Source organism: Aptenodytes forsteri, unplaced genomic scaffold, assembly GCF_000699145.1.
Source record: "Aptenodytes forsteri isolate BGI_AS27 unplaced genomic scaffold, ASM69914v1 Scaffold349, whole genome shotgun sequence".
In the NCBI taxonomy this organism is placed as follows: Eukaryota; Metazoa; Chordata; class Aves; order Sphenisciformes; family Spheniscidae; genus Aptenodytes; species Aptenodytes forsteri.
The window spans coordinates 4,677,853-4,703,699 of record NW_008794452.1 but is presented as its reverse complement, the minus strand read 5'-3'; the positions used below and the strand labels follow the sequence as shown (position 1 = coordinate 4,703,699).

The 25,847-nt window shown below is 48.9% G+C and overlaps 1 protein-coding gene across 1 annotated transcript in view; it reads left to right on the top strand.

The window, feature by feature from the left end:
- Window positions 1-25,847, top strand: part of CDH23 (cadherin related 23) — a 208,079-nt gene that overhangs the window by 99,536 nt on the left and 82,696 nt on the right. The window contains exons 9-12 of the mRNA XM_019474917.1: window positions 12,042-12,154; window positions 14,175-14,363; window positions 22,996-23,145; window positions 23,939-24,097. Of these exons, the coding sequence (XP_019330462.1) occupies window positions 12,042-12,154; window positions 14,175-14,363; window positions 22,996-23,145; window positions 23,939-24,097 (611 nt within the window). The remainder of the gene's footprint in view (window positions 1-12,041; window positions 12,155-14,174; window positions 14,364-22,995; window positions 23,146-23,938; window positions 24,098-25,847) is intronic.

Here is a 25,847-nt window from a genome sequence, read left to right as displayed (position 1 = left end):
TATTTGGCTAAGTTTCTCCTCGACCGTACTGCTTGCTTTTTTGATTTGTCATTGCTAATTACCGTAGCTTACTGCTACAACTGAAAGCTTTTACTCCTCTGAAAAGCTTGCTTTGCCTTTGGTGCTATCAGAGCATGTCGTTTGCGGCATCTCCCTTTCCTTGAGCAGTGGACATTATTTCTAACAAATTTGACAATATCTCATAGCGAAACATTTCAGTCCTAATGACGAGCCACAAACAGCTCCGCTTCACACAGTGCCATGGAGGAGACCTGCAAAGAGCCAGGCGTAAAACTCTTGTTGGCAATGGGGTGGCTGTTGTTTAGGGAGTGGGACTGTTTATGGCTGAACGCCTCCTGGTGGTTTCCGCGGTGTTTCCCAAAAGCCTCCGAGCTGAGGGCTGGCCTCCCAAAGCATTGCCAGAGCTTTGCAAGCTGGGAGGCAGGGAGCTGGACCCGCAAGGATGCAGGATTAGAGAATGAAGCTTAATTAAAGCAGTGGAGACTTTCTGCCTTCTGACAGGCACGTGGATTAATCCTGCCTTCCCGGACTGGCTCTGAAGCCCGAGGAACCCTCCCTAGCATGTGTGGGTAGCTTGCTGAAACTGCTATCACTGGGCAATGCTTGGCTCCTTTGGGACCGTAGCTTGGGGACCTGCCTTTGGGGGAAGGTCTACCAGGTTGGTTTGACCGGCTGTGAGAAAAAAAGACTCTTTCAAGTTACAAGAGAATTAATTTTCTAAGAAAGGTCTGTCTGAGGTGTCTGGTACTGAACCCGACTCTCCTTGCTATTGGTTTTGGGGAGACCCTTCTTGCAGCCCCACAAGCCCAAATCTTTTTTGTCAACTTCTGATGGCAAAAGAGCCAGGGGCAGGGCAGTCCGGGCAGGCATTTCCAGATAAAACACAGCTGAATTTTGGAAAGGCCAATTTTTGGGGCTGGACCCATCTCATTTAAGTTGCCTTGAGGTCAGCGAGCCTCTACCATATCCAAGGCAGACTTTGATGCTCGCTGGGCTGCACTCAGATGCTGCTTTGGTGGGGCTGTGCCTCAGGGACAGACAGACTACTCGGGTTAACCCAGGAGCGAGGGACCAGCTTGGTGGGTCTGGGTTGTAACCCTATTTCTGGCATTGCTTTTCGGGGGGATCTTCACAGCAAGAAATGGCAGCAGTGCCTCCTCTCCCCGCTGTGTCACATGCTTTGGGTGCTGGCTGGCAGCTCCTTTGAGCTACACGTGCAGAAATAATTTCCCAGTTTCTCTTCCTTAAAGGCTAGACATTTCAAGCACTCTTTTAATCAACCTCTAGGGTCAAGGTGATTTCACCCTGACTTTCAAGTCCACTGTTCCTGACTGCAAGTATCTAGGTCAGCCTGCCTTTGAAGATGCAAGGATTATTTATTCCTCTAATTCCCTCTGCAATTTATTCTAATGTTCCTCTGGCATGAATTAAATGAGAGATTCCCCCGATTGCATGTATCAACTGGCCAAAGTGCAGCAGGGACTTTCTTTCGGCTGATATGGGCCCTTTTTCACTGGAGACTGGACTGAAACCTCAAACTAATTTTGCAACCGCCTCTGAACTACCATGAGGATGGTAAAAGCCTTCAGCTTACAGAATCCTCATCCAGCTCAAAGCCTGAAGATGCTCAGCAGCTGGGAAATAACCCTTGTCCTGTTTGTACACCCTCCTTCAGGCATCTGCTGATGGCCATGGACCATTTTTCTGACCCAGTATGCTGTAGGTATCTAATTTTCCCTTGTCAGCACTAATGCAATACAAAGAGCTCTGGGTTTCTAAGAGCCTTTATTTGATGGCTCAAACCTACAGACAAGCATGCAACCTATAGAGGGTTAATTTGCTAAATACACCTATCCGCTCATGGTCGCGTCAGGCTTTCTGCTCATCGGACAGTCACAGCTGTTGTACCGAATCAAGGAAACAAAATCTCGGACCCTGGATTTTTACCTGGAGTGTTCGTGCATGCTCTTATTTTCATGTCTATCTATGGTTTTCCTGTGAAATAGCCACAACGTCCCTTTGCGAGTGTCCCCTGCTCAGTGCCAGGGTAGCCATCAGCCTGGCCGTTACGGCCGGGCGGAGGGATGGTGGAAGGGAGCCAGGCATGCTCTGGGAGCCTGGTGGCAGCGGGATGCAGAGTGACAGGCAGGCAGATCAGTGCAAACATCCTCGCATCTGCTTGCATATGCCAAGAGCTTAATCCCTGCCCCTGGTCCTGCCTGGTGGGGGGCAGCTCTCATATCGGAGAATCAGGCAGAACACATCAAAGAGTGATTAAACTGCTTTGCTTTTTGGTTTTTTTTCCCAAACATGAGAATTGCAGAGTGGTTTTATAACTGCCCAGGAGTCCTTCTCTTGTTGGCACCAGCGTCTTGCAGAGCGGTGGTGCTGGGAAGGATCAGGCCATGGACGGACCAAGGGACAACTGCAGACACCCGCTGTCGCCTCCTGCCTCCTCCCCATTCTCACCCTGCCTTCAGGTGAAGGCAGAGGTGTCCAAAATCCCTGAAGCCAAGCTTCAGGACATTCTGCTTCCACCTTGAATTGAGTTTGTTGACAGCTCCATTCAGCTGCCGGATTGCAGCCAAGGTGCGTGGCTGAGGGCAAATTTTAAAGAAAACATGGTCGTGGGGCAAAGAGGTTTTTTTCTGAAGTCAGTAGGAGTGTGAGTGCCTCCCCCACTATGCTCAAGGCATTCTCTTATACTTTCCATGATTTTCTTCTTGCTTTTGAAAGAAGATGTTACCTTCTGATGTCTGAGAGTCTGGACATGGGAACCAGCTGCTAGCGCGCCTCCAAAATCCTGCTCACCCAAGGCAAGAGATTTTTTTTGGCAGGCAGGTAAAGCCTAATTAACTTGTCATTATCCTCAATCATGATGGTAAAGGTCAGCGAGCATATTTTGTGCCTGAGCTGATAAATTTTTATGGCAATTTTTAAAAAAACGGCCTAACATATGGGAATGGGGAAGCAAATTAAATTAGAAACCAACCGTAAGCAAAAGTGAAAATGGTCGGTGGAGGTAGTAATTATACCTGGCTCTTCAGCTCACTTGCACGAGGGGAGGTGGCGATGATGCTGTTCCCATTTCACAGCAGGGATGGGTGATGCCTCTCCCCAGCTCTCCCAGGCTTTCGGGCATAGGGCTTGCATGTAGCTGTTCTGATTTTACCAGCTGGGGTTGAATATACAGCAGAGAGAAAGCTCAAAAGCAACCTAGCTGTTTATCATTTCTTTGGTATTAATATCTAAAGCACTGGTATGATTTGGAGGTGGGGTATAAAAATTAATTTGGAATTGCCAGTGTCCTATTCAGCTCCAGCCCTCGGGTAGCTGCGCCTCGGGATATACTGCAGCAGCTCTTATTTATACGGCTATCTCCAGCACAAGGTCCTCCCATTACAGGAAAACAATAAAACTAAAAGATTAACCATAACCACATAAAATAAGACTTAAGATCTAACTTTATGCCACCAGCTTACAAAGCTGTTTAAGCCTGAAATGACGGAGGAGCGCTGATCTAGCTGTGTCACGGCTTTGGCTAGTTGTCCTGTCGGGGCAGATGAGTCTGCCTCCTGCCTGCCTGCACTGGGAATCATTTCCATATCTTATAGGGAAAAGCCATTCAGTTGTTGCTCCCCCTTCCTTCCAATCTGAGTATTTTAACCCTATGAAAACATGCACTTTTTTGCCCCACGCTTTGCAAGGAGTGGGGTCACCGCTGTGCAAAAGGCCATTTGAAAAAGAAATCCAAATTGAGACCTCACAATTCAAGCCCCTCATGCTGACAGGCTGGTCGGTGCCGGGGCTCCCGTTGCTCTGATGCGTGTTTCTGCTCCTTTTCCCAGGCAAAAAGGAGGGCGCAGGCAGCCCGTGGCCGGTGCCCTGCAAAAGCCCTCCCTCCCTGGTTCTCTGGCTGCTTTGACAGGTTGGAGATGTTCAGCCGCTGAGGTCAGGGCTCTGTTTGAAGGACAGATAATTAATCCAGCAAAGTAATCCACGCTCCTTTTTGGCAGATTTATGGAGATAGCCTCTGTACCGGGGACTCTGCCTCATCATCTTTCATTTCCCAGGCAAAGCAAGTGACTTGTTGTATAACACAACCTGTTCTAGATAAGGCTTTTCATTTAAGGGAACTCTCTGGTCTAACAGAGATTGATTTTCCTGGTGGAAATCGGAGGGCCTCGGCGCTCTCAGCAGGATCAGGCCTGCAGACGGCAGTGTGTTTTCATGTTTGCTGCTGCTGCACATTGCCTGGGGCGTGGGGAATCCTTTGGCTCTTTAAGAGAAGGATTTTTATCGTGAATTAAATGGCAATTTAATTAATAGACAGGAGGGGACTTTGGCCCACGAGCTCTTGTTAGGAAAACGTATTGTATGACTGCTGTCTCGTGCTTTGCTTGCTAGTGGTAAACTTTGGGTTTCATTTATTTCCAGGACAGTCAGGAGACTTCATGTCTCCTGGCATGAAGATGTGAAGGTGACCTGTGCTGCTTGGGCAGGCATCGAAGGGTTAAACCCAGGGAAAGGGTCCCAGGGCTCTGCAAGATGCCTGAACCTCAGTCTCTGCCTGCCTGACACATTTCAGTTGTGGTGATGGATAGGCAATGGGAGATTGCACAAGGGCAATCCATACGTCCTTCCCACGGCTTGGAAAGTCCTGCAGGAGAGAGGGGAGGGAGCACGGGGCTTTCAGTCGGTGAGCTGGTCTTTAGGGCTCTTCACAAACCCTTAGGACTTTTTTTTTCCCCCAAAGTTGATTGTTTTAGGAGACTGATGCAGTTTCTGGCAAAGCGCTCTCTTCCTAAAGCTAGTGCATCCCAAGGGAAGCATGAATTAAAAATCATTATTTGCACAATGTAATAGAAGTGTGAGTTACAAAAGCAAGAGGGAAGCATGTCTGAAAAGAATTGTTCTCCATCTTTCTTCTGGTTTTCCTGCTAAGGAATAAAATATTTTTTATATATATATGTAAAAATCAGTGCAGTAGCTCTCAGAACATGTTTCACATGGTCTTAACAGATCTGGAGTCCCCCACTGTCTTCCTTTTGAAAGTGCAGCACGAACCCTTGAGGTAAGGTTAAGTGGCCAAAGAGGTCTCCCAGCCCTCAGCTGCTGACACCTCCCTTCATATTTTGACCTGACTTAATAAAGAAGGCAAGGCAAAGCAAACCACTTCCCTGAGTCCCTTAAACTGGACATCAGGGAGGATCCTTGGAAATGGGACCTGCTAATTTTAATATTCCCATTGCCAGTTGGCCTACATCGCGACAACTTTTTCCCACATTCGGATCGCTCGGTGAACTACCGGGGTGTTAAAGTCCTCATAAATTACACCTGCTGGGAGGGCCTTCCAGTGTGATTTAAAGGCAGTAATCATAGCAGAACATTTCTGTAGGAGGACATGCTGATGGGTGGAAAAGTGCCTCACGCCGAGTTATTCATCAAAGGCTGTTTTTCCACCGTGCCAATGCAAGGGGATGAAACAGCACAAAGAAGAGATGGTGGCTGCAGCCACAGCCACAGCCCCTCTTTTCTTTGCTCGGTTGCTCCCTGTCTTCCTCCTCACTACTAATGATGCTTCCTTGTCACGTTGGCTCCCTGGCAATCCAGAAACCACTGGAAAGAGATACGGTTGGGATAATGGTTTGCATGGCAGGTGGTCCCCCAGCAAATGGCCTTTGGTAATTAAAACTATACATTCCCATTTATGTGTGAATATGAAACAAAAGCATATTTTTTGTTTAATTTCTGGGACTTCCTATTTAACTTCTTGGGATTTAATGTGTATTCAAGATGTTGGCAACCACTGGAGAAGGATGAACCTGCGCTGCCTCTGTTCATGTTAGGGCTAGAGAAAACAACCGGTTCTGAGATGGTATTTAATGGAAGATTTTCTGAAAGGTATTGAGCCTGGAGATTTGGGGTTTATGTTAAAAGCTGATTCAGACTTGTTACCAGGCATATTACAGTATACTCCTTTCATGTTCTCCTGATGAGTCAGCCTACTGCTGGGGGAGAGGCAGGAGAGGTGATTTGTGGGTCTCTCAATCCAGCCCAGGCACAGTAGCCATTAAGAAAGTGCCAATTTTATGTGTATGCATCCTTCAGCTGCGGGGTGAGTGTGTTCTGCAACTGCTGCTCTGAGGTGGCGGTGCCTGGCAGCCCAGACCAGCCTATTCTCTCTGGGAATGCACACTGCCTTCTGCGTCCTGTTTATTAGGACAAAATCCTCTGCGAACGCCGGTGGAGGGTTAAAGCGTTGCGTTTACAGAAATGAGTGAAATAAACATTTATGGTAGTTTTCCCTGTGTTGCTCTGCTGTCTTGACTCGTGATTCAGCTGTTGGCTGCTCTCCCATAGCAGGTTTTAGTGTTAGATTCATGGAAAGAGGAAAGGCTGGGAGGAAAAAAACCAAGCCAGGCAGTGCTGGTGATTTGCCTTCCCTTTGAGCCACCGAGAACATTTTAGATGATGTGGGGGAATGGTGGTTGTGGTCCAAGACTCAGCACCCTTTCTTGTGATGAATTATACTCAGAGCAGGAACCTTTAAACTCTGCAGGCTCTGTTCTCCTCTCTGGTACCTGGCCACAGCTTCTGGGGACTTCAGGAGGGGGATTGCACCTCGGGTGATAAATGTCTCCTTTTATTTTCTCGTACTGTATGTTCGGTTCTAAAAAAAGGAACCGTGCGAGCATTTAATCCAAGCTTCTTTTGTGGCTCTGCAAGATCAGAAATTCTGCCGGTTGTGCTAGAACGGGCAATTAAATCTTTTGGGGAAGATACTAAAAATGCCTGTTTGCAGAGCAGGCATGTGCGGAGGAGTGCCGGCACGCAGCTTTGGGCTTGAATTAGTTGTCCCAGAGAGAGCTGCATCCTCTGGGAAGAAGAATAAACCAAAGTCCAGAGCAGGAGGAACAGGCACCGTTTTCTAGAGCAGCGTGTGACAGCATCTTGATTTCACGCAGAGTGAAGAAATAAAGCTCCAGTCATAATAACCCTGTTTCCTTTGGAAATAACTTGTTCCCTTTGAATTCAAGTGTGGGGTGAGGTATCTGCCCTGGCATGCTTCCCTGCATATCACACGGGGGCAAAAACTCAAGGTGAAGAGCAGCGAGGTGGTCACAGCAGCTGATGGACTATTTATACGATGATAACTGTGTCTGTTGCTGACTCTATGAACCACATCCAACAGCATCTATTTCGGTGCTGAGGAGCCCTGACGGAGCACATTTTGATTAATAAATTATCCAGCGCAAGGTGTGTGATGGGTTCCCCTTTCACATCTCATGAAAGTCATCCGCTCCAAGTTCAGTGGCTCAGCAAGTCCAGGGCCTTTTGAGGATGTGGCTCCCCGATACAAATGGCCCTTCATGTAGTGGGGGGGTGGGAAAATTTGCCTGCGCGCGGGAATTGCCTTCCCCTGGTTGACAGGTAGCTCTTCACTAGAGCTGGGCAATAGCTGTATCTCTCTCTCCTACAGGTTTGAATGATGCTCAAAGGCCAAAGGGGTAGGGAGGAAGGAGGAGACATCAATGTCTTTTTTTTTCTTTTTTTTTTTCCCCCCTGTGTTTGAGCCAGTATTTTTAATGGCCTTTTTAAACTGTGAGAGCGGTGGCTGAGGGCAATTAAACATTATGGCCCTCATCTATAAAACCCCTCGTTATAGCAGTGTTTCTCCAAAACAATGCCTATGCCACCATCCATTCCTCAATGAGCCTGGAAAAACACTCCGAATGGGCTACTACGATCCATCCCGTTGCTCCCAGCCCGGCACCACGTTGGTCCCTGCCTTCCTGGTCCCCTGCCCGGACACGGTGGATGTAGGAGCTGCTGCTGTCCCTGTACCCACACACGGATGGAGGGATGGGAAAGTTTTCCTTCTCCTTTTACCCTTGTCATAACCAGAAGCTGGGCTTGTACGTCCTGAGCAAGCCTGTTCTCTGCCAGGTGAGAGCAATGAGTCTGCCAGAAATGCATTCATATTGCTGTCCCAAAGTTCTTTATTTTTTTTTTATTCTGTTCTCACCTTTCCTCTATCTTTTTGAGTATTTATAAACTTTATCTGGTCTGCTTTTCTTCTCTCTGTGCTCCCTTTTGCTGTCCGGCCTTTCCCTTTCTGCCATGTCTCTGATTCCTACTCTGGGTCTCTCTCCTGGTCTCCTTTGTCCAGCTTTGCAGGTTTGCAGCGGTAGCAGAGAGGTAGAAGTGGAGCCTGCCTTCCCACGGAGTGTCCCTCTCCGGGGGGTGCTACCTCCTAGGCAGCCTCACATTTATTTTCTGCACCAGGCCCTACCCTGCTTTTCTTAAAGCCGTGCTTGCTTTCCCAGCACTTGAAAGCAGAGCAACTCCTTTACTGATGAAAGACCTGTTTATTCCTTAGCTTTGCCTACTCCATGCAATGGAGCTGGATTCTCTGGTTCTCTGTGAATGTGCCGCATCCTAGTCTGGATGGGGAAGGAAGTGGAAGATATGTAAGCCCTTGTTTAGCAGAAACTGGAGCATGGTCTTGGGTTCCTTTCTCAAACCAGGGGCATGGAAATTAAGTCCTTGGTCTCCGTCTAGAAATGCTTTGGAGGTTCGGACCAGACCTCAGGCTAGGCAGTAGATGGCTCAAGCAAGGACATGTCTAGCAGCTGGTAACTCCTGAGCCAAGTGAGTGATCATTTCATTGACTGCCTGGTGCGGAGCAGAAGGTTGTGTGTGCCATGGCATGAGCACTGCTCGTGGGAGAGCATGCGAGTGGAACACGGAGGAGGGGGGGCAGTGGGAGCGGCTTTCTGAAGGTCACTTTGCTTCCATGTCAAATGCAGCCACAGTAGTTCCTGTCTTTGTCATTGAAACAGTTTGCAGAGTGCAAACTTGGAGATGGAAAGGTTTGTGCCATTCCATGTCCTTGAAGAAACAGGATTATCCGGGGATCTCGACTGGGTTTGAAATCCCTGGAAAGATTCTCCATCCCCTCTATGTTCTCCATCTCATGTCTGTGCATTGAAGTATTGCTTCAAAACCAGCAATGAGCAAACTGTGGTTTGCTCCGTTGGCGTGCCCGGCAGGCAGCGCTGGTTACTGGCCACACAAGCCATCGGCCAGAGCATTGGGGCAGCATGATGAGGCGCTGGCTCAGCTCATGGTGTCCACCTGGCTCTGAGGCCACCATGGGCACAGACCCCTGCGACCAGCATGGCTGGGAGCAGGACGGAGCAAGTGCTGGGAGGGCGGTGGAGCAGACAAACCAGTTGAAAGCCATCAGCCGGTGTGGATGTCTGCACCGTCAGCTGCGGACTAAGCTGCGCCTAACCCAGGCTCGGCTTTTTCCTGGGTCAGGAAGCTGATGGAGAGATAACGGGAAAGAACCAGGCAGGGAGGACAAATTATACGGAGGTGGGGAGGGAAAGACAAAATTGCCTATTTTTCCCCAACCTTTTTTTTTTTTCCCTTGCTCTGAGGAAAGTGAAGACATGTGAAGATGATTAGAGAGATTTTTGCAAAGAAAGCGTCTCGGGGGAATGTGCTTTGTTCGGCAGTGTGAGTACTTCAGCGGGGATCACTGGTCAGAGGAATAATGAAGTGGTGGCTGGAGAGGCATTGTAGAGGAAATTATGAAAGGCCTCTGAGGGATGAGTTTGGAGACACCTCTTTCTCTTCTGAGGCTAATTTGCAAAGCCGGCAATTCTCTGCTAGTTGAAAGGCACCCCGGAGGGCATCAGATGCATATCTGCCATCTGAGTGATGTTGAGGAGGCTGAGCTAGAGCGAAGCCTCTGATGTGCAGCCTGGGAGGGTATTTGGGTCCCTAATTTATTTGTCCATCCTTTAAAAAATGGTCAAATATGAAACACATAACCATTTTTAGGACATGGCGCTCAATGCTGTGTTTAGTCCTTTGTGTCAAATTCCTGCCCTAGTGACCTATTTCCACTAAAATCCACTGGTCTCCGTGTTTACAGATGCCTGTTAGCAGAACAGTATTTTGTGATTAAAAAGGTATTTTATTACGCTTTATATTAGGGGGAGTGTACCAAGATCGCCCTGATGCATAAACTTTACCATGGCAACATGGCATTCTGGAGCATTTAAATGCCTTGCAGCACAATTCAATATATCTATCTCGTGGAGTGTCCTTCAAACCTATCAGAAGTCTCCTAAAGAGTCGGCCATAAATTACAGAGCAAAGGTGGGAAGTCAAGATGAAAATAGTCCAAGAGAGGAGACTAGAGATCTTCACGTACAGCAGCAAAAGGTTAGATTTAAAAAAAAAAGCAAGGCTGCCGCTAATATTTTAAGTAGCCATGCATCAGTTCATTAATCTGGCTAGCAGTCAATGGGCCATTTCGGATGGAGAGAAGAGAGGACCAAGGACAGAAATGGGAGGCATTCGCTGCGAGAGGAAGATATAAAGGCTTGGTAATGGGGGAGAAAGGTGTTACGGCACTTAGGGCTCTGGGAGAGAGAGGAGATGCTGGCAGCCAGCGGCTCGTGAAGGCCAGGGTGGCTCCTGGAGCTGGGAGGGAGGGGAGAGCCGGACCTGGAGGCTTTGGCCATCCCACAAAAGGTGCAGCCATGGTTAAACAGGGGATCGGAAGGGAGTGAGGTGGATGCTGGGTGATGGGAAACAACCTTCTGCAGCAGCAGATCTGTCTTGCAGCTCCATTCCAGGGAAATGATGAATGTTGTGTGCGTTTCTTTCATGCTGAGATATATTGAAGTGTCAGGGGTTTTTTTTGTTTTTGACCGGGATATAACATACCTGCAGGGGTTTCTTGCTCCCATTTGCGGCTAGATCAGGGGTTTCTGCATACTGTAAGACGATGAGGAGAGTGGTGCGGGTGGCCATATGCCTGTGTGTAACCTCCTTGGTCATCAGTAATTCAGCAGCCTCCTCTGGTATTGTGTCGGGCCAGCATCAGGTATCCCAGGCTTCACATATGAACTGCTTTCTTTTGTCTGGCTGACAGAGAGCACCTGGGACTGTCGCAAGGGTAATCCCAGTGCAAGACATTTGTCTTTTTAGCATCTGCTGGCTGTGAGACTCAAGTGTTTTCTTAATCCTCTCTGGATGTCTAATTCCAGAGGAGGAGTCAAGCTGAGGATAGGATGCTCAGTGGAGGCAGCACAGCCCTCCATGGTACCCTGTCTGGTTGCTTGCAGGTAAGGACCGGCACAGAGGCCAAATTTGGCTCAAGTAGAGGAAAACCAGGCAGCTGCATTGGGTCAACACATCTGGCAAGAGCATAAAAGCAGGGCAAGTGCCTATAGTACTTATCCTAATACTGTCCCTGGCACCAGATATGTCCAGCTAAGAAAATTCTTGAGCTGCATGTGGCTTCTCTGTTATTTGATAGATTTTTTTTCTTTCATTAACCTCCCCAGTCTCTCCTTGAATACGTGCGGACTTTTATCATCCTCAGCATTCTCTGGCAAGAGACCCCACAGTTAAACTACCGCTTGCTACGTGAAGAATTACTTGTGAGCTTGATTCATCTGCACCTTCCTCTGATTAACCTGGACTGATGTCCCTTAACTCTTGTATTTTAAGAAAGAGGCCATGCCCACCCCAGGAACATGGTGGCCTGCGAATGCAGGCAGTTATTCAGAGGGGAGCACCTGGATTCGGCCCTAGTTTCAGCATATTTTAACCAAAACCCTTTGAAATTCTTCAGCTGCCTGCAGCATTCACAACTTTATTGGCTGTTGGAAGGAAAGCACCATTTTGAGCCCTGAGCTGGGGCAGGTGAGAGAAGGAGAGGACCTTTACAGCCATTAAATTTTAAAGCATATTGAGATAATGTGCGGGGTTCGCAGAGCCCACTGCAGCCTGTGCCCAGCTTGGAGCTCCTGGCCTGGCAGCGGGTGTGCTCTATAAAACCTCTCTTCCAAGCACCAGGGTCCGGTCATGCATGAAGACTGGCAGGGAAAGAGGCTCATGTCATCCTGCTTCCCTCTCTGCATTACCCCCCGTGCCATTTGGCATTGGCTGTACCAGCTGCTTGTGCTCACACTGCCTGTTATTTTTCTCAGGTAACACCAACAGCATCTTTGCGCTAGACTACATCAGCGGAGCCTTAACCCTGAATGGGCCACTGGACCGGGAAAACCCCTTCTATAGCGCTGGATTCATCCTCACGGTGAAGGTGAGAGCTCCTCCATCTGGGATACACATCAATAGAGCAGGATGGGGAGGGCACCCTACTTCGGGACAACTCCTTCGAGGTGGAGGCACAAACCAGGGACATGTTGCTCCTGTGGGCATCCAGAGCCGTGATGTGCTGTTCCCCGGCCAAGCCAAGCGAGGTGTTTAACACAGTCCCCTTGTATGGTGGCTCAAAACGTGGTTGCCTCTATATGGATGTTTAAGGTCATTTTTGGTGCCCTCCAACTAGATCTCCCCGTGGTTGTATCTGCTGGCAGCATGCACATGCCCTGGGATAGCAGATAGCACAAGACACCTATATTCAGCCACCTGAATTGTGCCCACTTATGCCTATTTCCCACCTTTCCCCTCCAAAACCCCAGAAAAACAGGAACATTTTATTATGTCAGCAGGCAGTGGTATAACAGGGTATCGTCTGCATTTGCCCAGCGCAGACAGGCATGGGGAGGGAATGATGCTGAAAGTTGCCTCGTCAAGAAAAGGCACTGGAGCGTGGTCTGCCAGCCCCACCAGCCCCACCTGAGAGTGGCTCCCCGGCTCCACTTGCAGCCCAGTAATTAAAATCAATACCAAGCTGGGCAGCTGGTTGGAAACACATTTAGAAGTATAGATTCTGCTGGGCCGGGGTAGGGAAAAATCAGCATTGTAGGAAGGGTCATTGATTGGGAGGGCAGCAGCCAGCACATCACCTTCTTGTTTTGGCAAGTGCAATGCTTTATCAGGGGAGCAAAAGTACAAGAAATTACCCCTCTTGGTCCCAGGCACAGGTCGTACTGTGGGGCTTTATGTATGGGGAAGAGATCCGCATCCATCCCTGGTATCTCTTGTTTTGGGCTTTTATAGTTTAAATTCAGTAGAAATTGAGAGAGGGAGGATTGTCTGGTTTAAATAGGGACAAAAATATCTGTTTAATCTTGGAAAGGTTTGTGAACCTGAAAACTTGCCCGTTTTCCTGCCTGCATGATAATGCAGTTCCAACTATATTCTGTTGATCCAATAGGTTTTTATTTCCTCTCCCCACAAACTTTGCATCCTCCTGCAAATGCCAACTCTCTGCGTCCCGCATCCCCGGGACCCAAAATGTTCACTGCTGCTCTCGTCCTGGAGCACACAGTGAAAATACAGCTGGATTGCTCCTTGTTCGGATCAGCCTGTTCTGCTGTTGTGTGCAGAAGCAGTGAATGGCAATGAGTCGTGTGGGTTGTGTTAGCGTTGCTTTTCTGTGCCCACAGCAAAGCAAGATTATCCAAAGGACAAGAGGAGGGACTCTGCTTGAAAAGGCTGTTTCGCAAGTCTTGCTTCTCTGGCAATAAAATCTACACTCCTTCCTTTTGGGAAAGCAAAATTAAAGTCCTTCTTGAGACAGAGGTGTGATATGGAGTCATGACTCAGCTCTGTATTTAGACACATGTTGCCAAACCTATTTTAAGGTCTAAATCTTGTTTTTCTCTGTTGCCTTAGTTTTCTGTCCCTTTAGTAGTACTATGGTGGTTAGCTCTCTGCTTCTGGTCCCACCTCAGGAGACGACAGAGGAGAAAATAGGAATGCTCTTTGCTCTATCATGGCTTCCCTTGTTTTGAGGACTGTCCCTCACATCTCAGAAGGCAATTTTTTGGTTTAAATGCTTTTGGCGGGGAAATCGCCTACTTATCCACCAGTGTGACTCCGAGTCCTGGTAACACGTTGCATGATAGGGGCAAGTGAGAACTTGGCCGCAGCCAGCCCAAAGGAAATGCTAAACCCCTGGGAAGGTTTGCAAGAGTGCTGTGTGTCTGAAGCATGGGTGATGGAAGAGCTAGGTCAACATCTGTGCGTGTTAATGGGTCAGTGGTGGAAAGGTGCTCAAGGTTAAGGGGCAATGGCAGAACCAAATGAGCATCCTCCCTTGGCAAGGTGGAGGAAACAAAAGCTGCAAGAGTCTCTAAACATGGCATGCACGCTTTCTTTTACATTTATTCTTTGAAAAATAAAGGCTGCCCTGTTGTTTTCTCTCCTTGCAGGGGACAGAGCTGAATGATGACCGCACACCCTCCAACGCCACTGTCACCACCACCTTCAACATCCTAGTCATTGACATCAATGACAATGCACCTGAGTTCAACAGTTCAGAGTACAGCGTGGCCATCCCAGAGCTGGCCCAGGTGGGCTTTGCCCTTCCCCTCTTCATCCAAGTGCAGGACAAAGATGAGGTGAGGTATCCCCTGCTGCAGGTGCTTCTGTCTATCCTTTGTAGGGTAGCACTGGTATGGTTTTGTGGGGTGCAAGGAAGGATAAGTCACCGATTAATCTGTGATGAGGTGCATGGTTATGTCCTGGTAGCCATTTTTTCAGGTCTTACTTCTGTCCTCGCTTCACTTTCTTGGTCCCCCGAGTGTAGCCACCCTCCCCAGAGAGCAGGCACGGCATGTGCTTTAGTGCAGTGAGGATTGCATAGCCACTGAGAGCCAGAAAATAGGATTGTGTGGGATGCTGATTCTTGCTCGCTTCCGAGGGCTCTTGTCGGGCAGTCCTTTGCTGGTCTGTTTTAGAAAGGGAGGAGGTTTTCTGTAAGGCTCCCAGGGGACCTGTCAGGTAGGGGAAAGAAAGCTGTGTACTGCTGCTGTCATGGGAGGAGGTAAGAGATACCCGCTAGCGTGGGGCTGGAGGAAGTGTGGAGGGACTGGGATACCCGCTCATCACTGCAAACGAGCCGGTAGCATTGGAGGCTTGTTCCTCCCTCATGTTAATGGAGCTCCTATTTATTACATGCCAGTCCATGCCACGTAGGGATTGCAGCATGTTTTCCAGCCCTGGGCTTGCAGCCTTCAATTACTCTGATTATTTGACTTGTGCAGTTCATGTCTGGCTGCTTCTGTGTGCCGGTACCCTCCAACCCCACCACGCTGCCTGGTGTCTGCTTCAAACAAGTGCTGACACCTCATGGCGAACTTTCCAAAATCCCTCAGAAAGGCTCTGGCTGCTGAAGCTACAGGCTCCTGCCACCCCTATTCCTCTTCAGGCCAAATGAGAGACGAGGGGAGAGGGTTTGTCAAAATAAATGGCATCGTCAGGATGTTTTCCTGATGCTTCAGGTAAATGATATGATGGCACCGAGGAATACGAAACAGAAGATCTCCCCCCACCCCCTGAAATCCCAGTGGGTCGATTAAAATATGCATCTTCTAAGATGCCTTCGCTGGCTGAAATGATGGATTTGCTTTTCCCCAGCCCTGGGTGGAGTTCACTGAGTCTCATAAAGCCACCCAGAAATCCCATTTTTTTTCATGTGAAGTGATTATGACACAGAACTAATAATCTACTTGTGACATGGTGTCACCATCCGAGAGTTATGAGTTCAGCCTGAAGAGGTGCAGATGAGCTATTAAGCAGATAAAGAGACTGTTTTTTCTTGAAAATGTCAATTGCTAATAAAGAAGATATGGATATGACAGATGCTTAGGATAGTTTCTGAATGGAGCTGCTGTCATGCTTTCTGAGAGATGTCAGCAGATCCATTCTTGAAGGGCATTGTAACACTTCTGTTTGTGCCAGAAGGATGAGGGATCTGTCATCATTTCTGGTTAAAAGCTCATTTTACTGGAGTGACTCCCATTCAAGAATTCACTTTTCAGCCTTGCTAATTTTAAAATGGGAGAATAAAAAATAGCCTTGCCTTCCTGATCGCGCCAGCAAAAAATAGACTCATTCTTTTGGTGTATTTCTTTAACTTCCTGAGATTTCCCCAAAAGAATTGGCTGAGATTTTTAAAACTGCTGAGAGAGGACCTCTTGTGCTAAGGGAGTCTGAAGGAGTTTTACTGTACACGTCTTTGGAGACCGTCATATTAGCATGGATTGTTTTGACCGTAGCATTATTTTCACTGATAAGAAGCACAGGAGAGCTGATGTCTTAGAATATCTGGAGGGAGGAAAGTTATAAGCAATTGGGGTTTTTTTTCTGCATTATCCTGCAGTGGATCTTTCTTATTTCCTCTCGTGGATGCTTGCAACTGGATTAACCATCAAGGTAGCACTTTGAGGGGAAAAAATGGGGAAAGGATACCCAGGTCGTGAAAAAAATATATATGAGATAGAAGTGGGACTGCATCTGCAGCCAGGCTAGTTCCAGCACTGCTTCCTGAGCAGTGTATTTATAGAAGTCCCAAGACCCCCAAACTTTCAGTAAAAAACTTACAGAAAGGGAAGATAGTTGCCTGACAGTGATATTTTGGATGCTCAAGTACCTCATGAGAGTTGCGAGGCTTTTACAAACCATCTGGATTTGAGGTAGCCGAGATGGCGCCAGGCTCTCTTGGCAGCCTGTGGGTGCAGGAGTGGAGGGATGGGACGGCGAGGACCGAGGTCTTCAGGCAGGGATGTGACTGAGGACGTGGCTGACAGAAGCTATTTCACCAGCACGGCCTTCATGCTGGAGATGACACGATTCATTTGTGTAAGGGGCAAAGGAAAACAGGAAGAGAATTATACATGTCTCCAGGGAGAGCAGCTAAACAAATAAATGAGAGCAGATGGATAGAGACACATGAAATCAAAGCTAGAGTCTTCGGGAAGATCGTTTTGCTCGAGTTTTGCCTCCTGCCTCCCAACCTATGTTGTTAAGTCCTGGGAGAGCCCCTTGGCAGGTTGGTTTCTTTCCTGAGCCAAGCCATCCAGCCTTGTTCTGGCACCTCCAGCAAATTTTGATGCTGTTCCTTCAGCCCTCGCACTTGTTGAGGTCCTACTTGGATGGCGGAGCCCACGCCTGAACCTTGCCCCACACAGGGGTCCCGTGAGGTTGGGTGGCTTTCAGGAACCTGCCTGCCATCACACCCCAGTTGTGTCTTTGTAGAGCTGGGGAAAGGGGTGTCGCGTGGGTCTGGCCCTTAAAATACACTGCGTGGGCTGCTGGGGCCGTTAAACAAGAAGGTGTTTTGTAACCAGGCCCACACGGCCTTTTTAAATAGTGGGGGTTTGGTCTTTCTTTCTTCTGGTGTGTTTTGCACAAACTTAAATGATTGCTTTTTGAAGGAGTTAGATTAAACGATTCAGCAAAGCACTTAAAAATGTATTTACAGTGCACACAAGACCGTGCTTGAAAGCATGCACTTGATTTTACCTCTGTGTTTAAGTGCCTTTCTGGAGTTAGGCTGGCATTAATGTCTCAGAGCAGGTACCTAAGTGGGGTGCCTCCAAGGAGAAACCCGTTCCTCTGAGTCTGTCCCTTGCAAACTCCTAGCTGCCGTCCTTCAAACGTGGTCATGGTCTTGCTCCAAGAGGATCTGGCTGGGGGCGCGAGGTAGGACGGGGAGCATCTCAAGGGGATGCACCCGGGTTGAGCTGAGATGACCCCAGATGTGGATTCGGGGTGCAGCCAAGAGGTGTTCAACTATGTGTGCTGGTTTTTCTTTTTGCATTCTCTACAGCTTATCGAAAACACTTGAACACAGGAGAAATCGGTACATAGGGTTTGCACAGGGTTTTGGACCCAGCCTTCTATGAACCAAGAAAAAGGCATTAACCTCTGTGCAGCTGAGTTTCTCTCTCTGCCACATAGCAAACCACTTGAATAACTTTCCAAAGCCGTCTGAGAGCTGTTTATGAAAATCTGTGAAAGTTTCCCAGTATTTAGACTGAGCCTATACTCAACTAGACACTGCAGAAGACCGGTATGTATATACACTCCCAGGCTGGGGTTGGATTCTCCTCTCATTCACATTGCGATAGATCAGCAGGGACGAATAAATCCTGTGTATGAGATGGAAGATTAAAGCCTTGAATTATCCACTTTTGCAGCAAGGTTTGTTTCCAGGTTGAGAGCAAGAGCCCCGAGCTGTGGAATAAGTTTGCATTAATTCGGAGGGCTTGTTAGCTCAGGCTCATCTGCTCCAAGGCTGGCTGAGGTGGGGGACATGGATATCCTTTCTGGATATGCTGGTATTTTACAGCCTGGTGGCTTGATGCAGTATTTTAGGGAGAAGGCAAGGGTTTGGCCATGCAGAAAAGGAGCAGGGCATCCTTCAGGGCATCCCCTGTTTGAGCTTCCTATTGCCACAAGATCCACAGAGGTATATTAAGAGAAACGGCAGTGTACTTTCCCAGGGCACGCCAGAGAAACCAGCTCTTGTGCTGTGGCTTTCACTCGATTTTCCTTGACACGGTTGACTGAAGAGGAAGAAAAGGGCAGAGGCTCTATAAAGCATGAGTATGATGGTCTGACATTTTAAAATAATTTTGAAGCAATTCTCCAAAATAAGCATATTGAGGGAGATAAATGGAGAATTTAAAAAAAGAAAATCCAGGCCATAGGAATACACAGTATTTGTTGCATAAAGCTACATCAGAGACTTGCATAGGGATATCGTATGTGCCCGTGTGTGTGCAGGTGCAATATATGAATCACCCGTAGCATATATATGCATATGACAGACACACACACTATAAATATGATCTACACGGCAAGGAATTGTAAAGGGGAATTGACGGCGCTCGAGTATTCTCTCCCAAAAGTGCCAGCTGCCAGTCGGGCTGAATTAGATTTCACAGGGGTTTTTGCAATACATGGAATTCACCAGCAAATTACCCTTAAAGAGGGAAAATCAATCATTTGGAGCAGAGATAAGCTGAAGGCGAGGCAGCCTCAGATTGATCCCGTCTGTGCAGGCGTGTGTGGAATTCAGCAGATAACCTGGGGAGAGCAGGGAAGAAGAAAGCTCCTCCGGGAGTGGAGGAGCGGGCAAGGACTGCCACTTAGGACGGACAGAAAGACAGGAGAAAAGGGCTGCCAGCATGGGGAGGAGGATCGGAAAGGCTGGGGAACATTTTGCTCCAGGCATCCTGCATCACCTGCGACCCCAGTGAGGTCCTTAGGGATGCAGGGGACAAGCGCCCATGCCCAGTGAGCCCTCAAATGTGTCATTGATGCTGTTGTGCTTGGGTGCTGGGTGAGCAATGGGTGCTGGGAGCAAGCAATGGGTGCTGGGAGCCTGAGCTGGCTGACTAGGCAGTGGGAGAGAGGCAGGCAACTCCGGAGGGGCTATTCAGAGCACTCAAGTTAAATGCCTTGAAGTGGGTGGAGACAATAACCCTCTTTATGCCTTGTGTTTTCAAAGGAAGGATTAAGCATTATTTGTCCCTGACTAGCTAGAACCAGGCATAAGGTATCCAAGCCGTACAAAGAGGCACTAATTGCTTTTTAAAAAAAAACACAACTCTTTCTTTTTCCCTTCCTCCTCCACCACTCCTGAACTCTGAGCACTTTACTTTCTTTGCAAACTTGCCAGAATGAGGGATATTAAACACTCTTTGGCTTTTTGTAGGTAATAGCCCGTGCCTAGAAAGTGGCTGGGAGGAAAGCTGGAGTTAACGCTGGATTTTGTGGTCCAGAAAGGCAGCGCTCTCCATTTTGGAAAAGCAAGCTGCAGCTGAGCTAGGGTAGAGAAAATCAAAGGGAGCCCTGTACCGAGTCAGCATGAAGAGAAGAAAACTGATGATCCCAGGCTGCTTTTCACAAATCTAGCTTACTTTGTGCTGAAAATGACTGCAGGCCACCGACCTACCTAGGCACCCCAGTGATTTCAGAGAGTGATATGTTTGAGGAAGGGTTGTTTGCTTGTCTAGGGTTTTGGGTTGTTTTTTTTTTTTTACTTTGAGTTTTTTGTGTAGCCATTGGTAAGTGATGCTAAATACTTGCTTTGACTGGTGGAAGGTTAAATAATTTCTGAAGCACTTCCATGTGCACTCCCATGAGGAAGGGGCTGGGTGGGAGCAGGAGTGATGGATGAAGCCAGTGGGCGATGTTGGGTGAAAAAGCAGGGATAAAGCTTATGATCCATCCTCAGTCAAAGCTGGAACAGCTGATGTGGCTGCTCCTGACCTCCTGATGTGAGAAGGGGTTCCCTGATTCATGGTGAACCGTGTCTTGCAGGTTGGGAGAGCAGACTTTTGGCCACGATTCATAGCAGGTGCTTAAGGAGATCCCACATGGTGCCTGGGACCTCTGGAGGGACACACCTCCCAGTATCTCACAACATCATGCCTGAGCTTTTGCCCTTGCCTGCCGGTCTGTGCTGTGCTAGCTGTGCCCAGGGATGGTCTCCCCTCTGCTCCAGCCCCCTTAAATATTAAGATGGGGATTACGCACGTGGGGCTGGAAAACTGGTCCATCACAAATTGGTCAAATATGAAGCATTTGGGGTAGATCAGTCAGCGATTGTTTTTTTAGAAGTCAGGTATCGGCATGAGGTTGATGCTGGCGTTGTGGCAGCAGGGACACTCCGAGGAATACACACGCGAAAAACAAAGTAATAATTATGCCCAACTGAAGCTACAATTGTCTTTTAGCTGAATTGACATGACATTTCCATCGGTTGCGGCGCTGGCTACGGCTGGGAGGAAGTTTGATTGCCGGGAAGGAGGCAGCAGGCAGCAGCCTCAAGCCATGGCAAGTGTTGGCCCCGTGTGCTGGCACAGGATGAGACGAGCTGGGAAACATGCGGCTGTGTCCCGGCTTTGTGCAATAACGAACTTCCTTCCGAAGCCTGTTTCTTTATGGCTCAATTTGTTTTGGATGGAGGGTGCGTGCAGACGGGTTTATTATTGTAGGGTTGCTAAACTTTGGCAGGCTGCTCCTTAATTTATGCCTCTAAAGGAAGGCAAAGGAGCCAATTTGTTTTCAGTGATGGGAAAAGCCTCGAGCAATACAGGAGCTGGTGGGTAAGGGGTTGGAGGGGGGAAATGAGCAGGTAAAGCAGGTTGTGCACCGATAGCACACCTGTGCATCCTGTGCTCATCCTCAGCACCACAAAGAGATGGTGCTCGGCCGTGAGCCCACCGCTGCACACCAGGACCTTTGCAAGCCTGGGGAGACAGCACTTGTTTTTCTTCTTCATGAACATGTTTCAGTTCCGTTGTTTGCTCTGGGTGGCAGGAGCAGGTAGGAAAGGGTGAGGAAAATGTAAGCAGCTCCCCGTGGCTTCCTCCGGAGCAGGGGGTACTAGCCGTGAGCCAGGCTGAGCCAGCCCCTTCTGCTGGGCAGCTGATAACAATTTGAATATTCAGATTTGCTTTCAGCCATCCGCAGGGGGCTCACAGGCTCTGGGAACTAGGAGCAAGGAAAGCAGCATGGGGGCAGAAACAAAAAAATAAATAGCTGAATAAATATATAAACGGCAACTTGCAGCAGCCCTCCCAAGAGGCAGAAGTATTCCCCTTCTCCAGACCTCACATGGGGAGACTGAGGCACTCGAGGGGCTGCTAATTAGGGATGGTGGGTATCTGGAGGCTGATCTCCTTCCCCAGCTGGAGGGGAATTAATCCACCTGGCTCTCTTCCCACAAATACTTGGGTTTCTTTTGATGTTTCAACTTTTCTCTCATGCCTCCAACAAACTCACTCCTTTCTGGCTTCCAAGAAAATCCCTTGCATCTTGTCACCACGAAAGGTGCTTTTGTGTACTGCGGGGAGGGCACTGGGCCCCAGGAGAGACACCAAGGGCTCAGCAGCAGAGCTGGGCAGAAATTCCTCAATGAAGTGTCTTTTTGTCACTGATGGAAAACAGTCATTTGTTATAAATTGGCATCTTAAGGATAGGGTACAAAATAACGGCTTGGGGAGTCACGCTTCCTCCTGCTGTTCTCCGTATCCTCTGCTCCCTCCCTCCCAGGCTGTGTACCAGTGTCGGGGAGCATCCCTCACTTGTGCTGGCATTGGCACATCCCAGTTTGCCAGCAAAACAGCTTTTGGAAGGAGCTAAGTCTGCCCTGAGACGGGTCCCTTTTGTTCCCTATGTCCATCATCCACCAGCTGAGCATTGCTGAGCTCCTGGGGCAGTGGCTGCCCTGGGGCTTGCTTGTGTGGCTCCATGGGTGCCCTCGGGGCTTGCTCCTGCCATGTGGCTCCACCGGAGATGCTCAGTTTGGCCCCCGCTCCACCGGCTGCCGGGGGGTGCAGGGAGGAGGAGGGCAAGCAGGGATTCACTTGTGTCGCCGGCTCTCGGCAGTCACGCTTAGCCAGCTTTTGCTATTAGTGCCCCTTCGTGCATTTAATTGGTCCCTTTTTCTGATAGGAGGGAGGTCATTCGGGGAAAATTGGAAATTCAGCTCTGGCAGCTTCTGAACTTGCTTTTCACGTGCTCTCCTGGGCCGTGCTTTGGGAAGGGGTGCTGTGCCTGGAGTGAGGGTCCTGAAATGCTGCTGTCGGTGTGTCAGTGGTCCTGCTGCTTTGCTGGCCAGGTCTTGGGAGAGGAGGAGTTTTCTAGTTCCCATTTTGAGCTGTCTTACTGGAAAGAGCCCTCTGCTTGGAAGAGGCACCTGTGCTGTGCCCCCCAGCACGAGGTGATGAAATGCTGGTGTGTGATACCCTGTGTGGTGTGTGGATCTTGAAACAGTAAAAGGGATTTTCCCTCTAGGCGTGTGCTGTGCAGGTTTATCCCAGGGATGCATTTGTTTCATGTGCACATAGATTTTTTTTTTATAAAATTGGTGCACATGAAAAGAAGTTTTATAGAAATCATATGCATTGTACACCCAGTACATGTAATAAAACACAACAAAGAGTGCTTAAAGTCGGTGCTGAACTGTATGACTCAGTTAACCAAACACAAGCAGAGAAATGCTCCCCTGCATCTCTGGTAATTGCATGGTATCCGGTTTTTTACATGTCCGAAGGTGAAGGGCTGCACCCAAGCTGCTGGTGCTGGCAGGTTTGCACCCGATGCACAGGCTTTGCAGTCGCATCAGTGCTTTTGTGCTGCGCTCGCCCCCAGGCTGGCCCCGGGTGCCCACAGCCTTACCCAGTGGCTGTGCCGCTCCTTTGCCACTGTCAACCTTCCTCTCTCCCTTCCCAGGGACCTAACAGCGTTTTCGAGGTTTACCTGGTGGGCAACAACTCCAACCACTTCATCATCTCGCCGACCTCCATCCAGGGGAAGGCGGACATCCGCGTCCGCGTGGCAGTGCCGCTGGACTTTGAGACCATTCCTCGCTACGAATTTTCGGTAGAGCTGCACCCCTGTGCTCTGTGGGACATCCATATTTTTAAGAGTGACCATTAACCAGGCTTCTCTCTTCCTCTTTCTAATCCTCAGTATGAAACTCCAGAGCATTACAAAATGGCCAAAAAATGGAAATAATAATAAAGAAGGAGGTGGGGAAGAGATTTACTCTGTGCCTTCTCTCTCTTTCCAACATCCAAAGGCTCAGCTGCAACAGCTTAAGCAGAGCATGTTCCCCCTTGCTATGTCACAGGGCCATAAAAGCTTTATAGAGCATAAAACTTTGTTTTAAGTGCACCTATCAGGCACCAAAGCTCTCCTCAGCCTCCTGGTCCAGCCTTGTCCAGCTCTCTGCCTGAGCTGTAAATTCGCAAGGAAGGCAAAGCAGGCTTATACCATGCCAGTGGTGTTAGTCCTGGCAGAGGTACTTTCATACCACTGGTGGAGAAAGATGAGCAAAAGCCTTCCTACCCTTGCCCCAGGCTGTGGTGGGGTGGCAGGTCCTGGTTTCCCAGTTTGCCAGACGGAGGCTGGGGCTGTTCGGGGCAGGTGGCACAGGGTGTTTGGCTCACCTAAGGGCTGAGGTCACCCAGAGCTGAGCAGCTCCTTGGGGAGAGGGAAGGGACTCTTTTCTATTTTTTGAGCATCCATGCTTTGGTGGTTAGCACTGAGCTGGCTCATCTGGTGAGGGAGCTCAGGAAAGCGTTGTTTTCTCCATTAAAGAAGAATAGATAACTCTCCCGAGCTTCGCAAACAGTATCTCCAACCCTCCCCTTCGCTTTCCGTCTCTGCCCAGCTCTTCGCAAACGAGAGCGTCCCGGACCACGTCGGCTTTGCGCGTGTGAAGATTAACCTCATCAATGAGAACGACAACCGCCCTGTTTTCAGCAAGGCCCTGTACAACGTCAGCCTCTTCGAGAACACCACGGTGGGCACCACCGTCCTCCAGGTCCACGTGAGTAGGAGCATCCTGCCTCTCTTTGCCATGTCCTGGGCACGTGTGGCTCCGCAGTGCCTGTCACCAAGGGATGGGCTGGGGAACCTGGTAATGGAGCAGTGAGAGATGCTGGTGGTGGGGTATAGCCCTTCCATGGGCTTTTGGAGCAGATGCCTTGACCTTTCCTCGTCTCTGGGAGACGTGTGTGGTTCCCACCACACCGGGAACTCGAGGAAAGTCCTGCACTGTCTGTCTCATCTGCCAACAGTGGCTTCCTCTGCAGATACTGATCCCGGTGGTCATGGTCTTGCCACTCCCTCCTCCTCCTGCATGAGATCCACCGAGTATTTCAGTTGTGTACATGGCTTGTGTCCCATCATGTATTCACTGCCTCTCTCTTACCTTAATTCTTATGGGAAAAGATGCTTTGGTACCTACTGAACTTGGTCGCTTCATCAGTGAGAGCAAACACCTGACATTTATCTTTTAGTGTAGGTTTTCTCACTGCCCTGTTTGGAAGCATCATCTTCCTCAACCAAATTGAGGTCAGTTGAGCCAACTAAAGTGTGAAGGATGGAAAAAGAGGGGAATGACTGCATTTAGCAGAGCTTGGTATTAAATGGCTGGCAGCAGAACGGTGGTGCAGCAGACAGAGGTGGTGACAATAGTGGGGCATTTCCGTAGGGCTCGTCCCTCCTGCATGGGTTGATGGAAGCACCCAAAATCCTCAGCAAGAAGATACATTTCCTGGGGTGCGAGGGCAATGTCAGTCGATATCAGTGCCAGTGTGAGGCACAGCAAGAACCAGAACAAAACCCTGCGCTGAAAAATGATCAAAGTAGGAAGCAAAGCTCCGCTGGGATAGGAAATATCAAAGGAGGGAGCATCAAAACCACTGCTAGGCTTTGGGTGCATTACTACTGCTATTGTTAGTTGTAGATGAATTTGCTGCCCTTGCAGCCCCGCCTTGCCCCTGCTCTCCCAGGACACAGCCCCTGGTCACCCACCCGCGCAGGAGTGCCGATCCGGAGAATAAAAGCCCTGACAAAAGGGTTGGGTGTATGCGCCTGTGCATAAGTGTGTTTACTCTACAAACAGATGGTGTGAAACTGTATAGAGCCCCTGAGCTGTTCCCATCTGACAGTTATTAATATTTCAAGCAGATGTTTAACTAGTCAGACCGTCAGACACTAAACAATGAGATTGTTACTGCGTATCCTCTTTCCCCAACTTCCAGCTATGCCAGCATTTCGGAGCGAACACAAAATGCCAGGAGTTGAATCTTCTATGATAAATCAGAATGGATGCAATTAGCGCTGAAATCCAGATTGCCCTCCCAGCTGATCCCAAACTTTTAACAACGCTCATAAAGTACCAGCTCCTCCTGCTGCTGCCACTCGCCTTCGAGATGCAGCCCTCTGCTTGCTTCCACGGCACTGCCTGCCTGTGCCGTGCCTCTCCAACTGTCCCACATGCCGCAGACAAAAAGTCTGCTTTCCTTGCTAATAAATTTCTCCTTTTCTTTTTTCCTTCTTCTCCGCTTGTCTGGGAGCTCTTTATGGGTATTCACCCACAGGGGTTAGGGATGGGTTTTTGAAGAAAGCCTGGCCAGCCACATGGAGTGCCCACTTCTTTGGTGGCCACTGAATGACGTCCTCATGAATGGGGACTTTTGTTGGCTCCCCCCTTGCTCAATGCTGCAAAATGCCCCTTTGTGCAAATAAGCGCAGGTTTTGTGCCATGCATTTGGAGGGGCGATGGGTTTCCA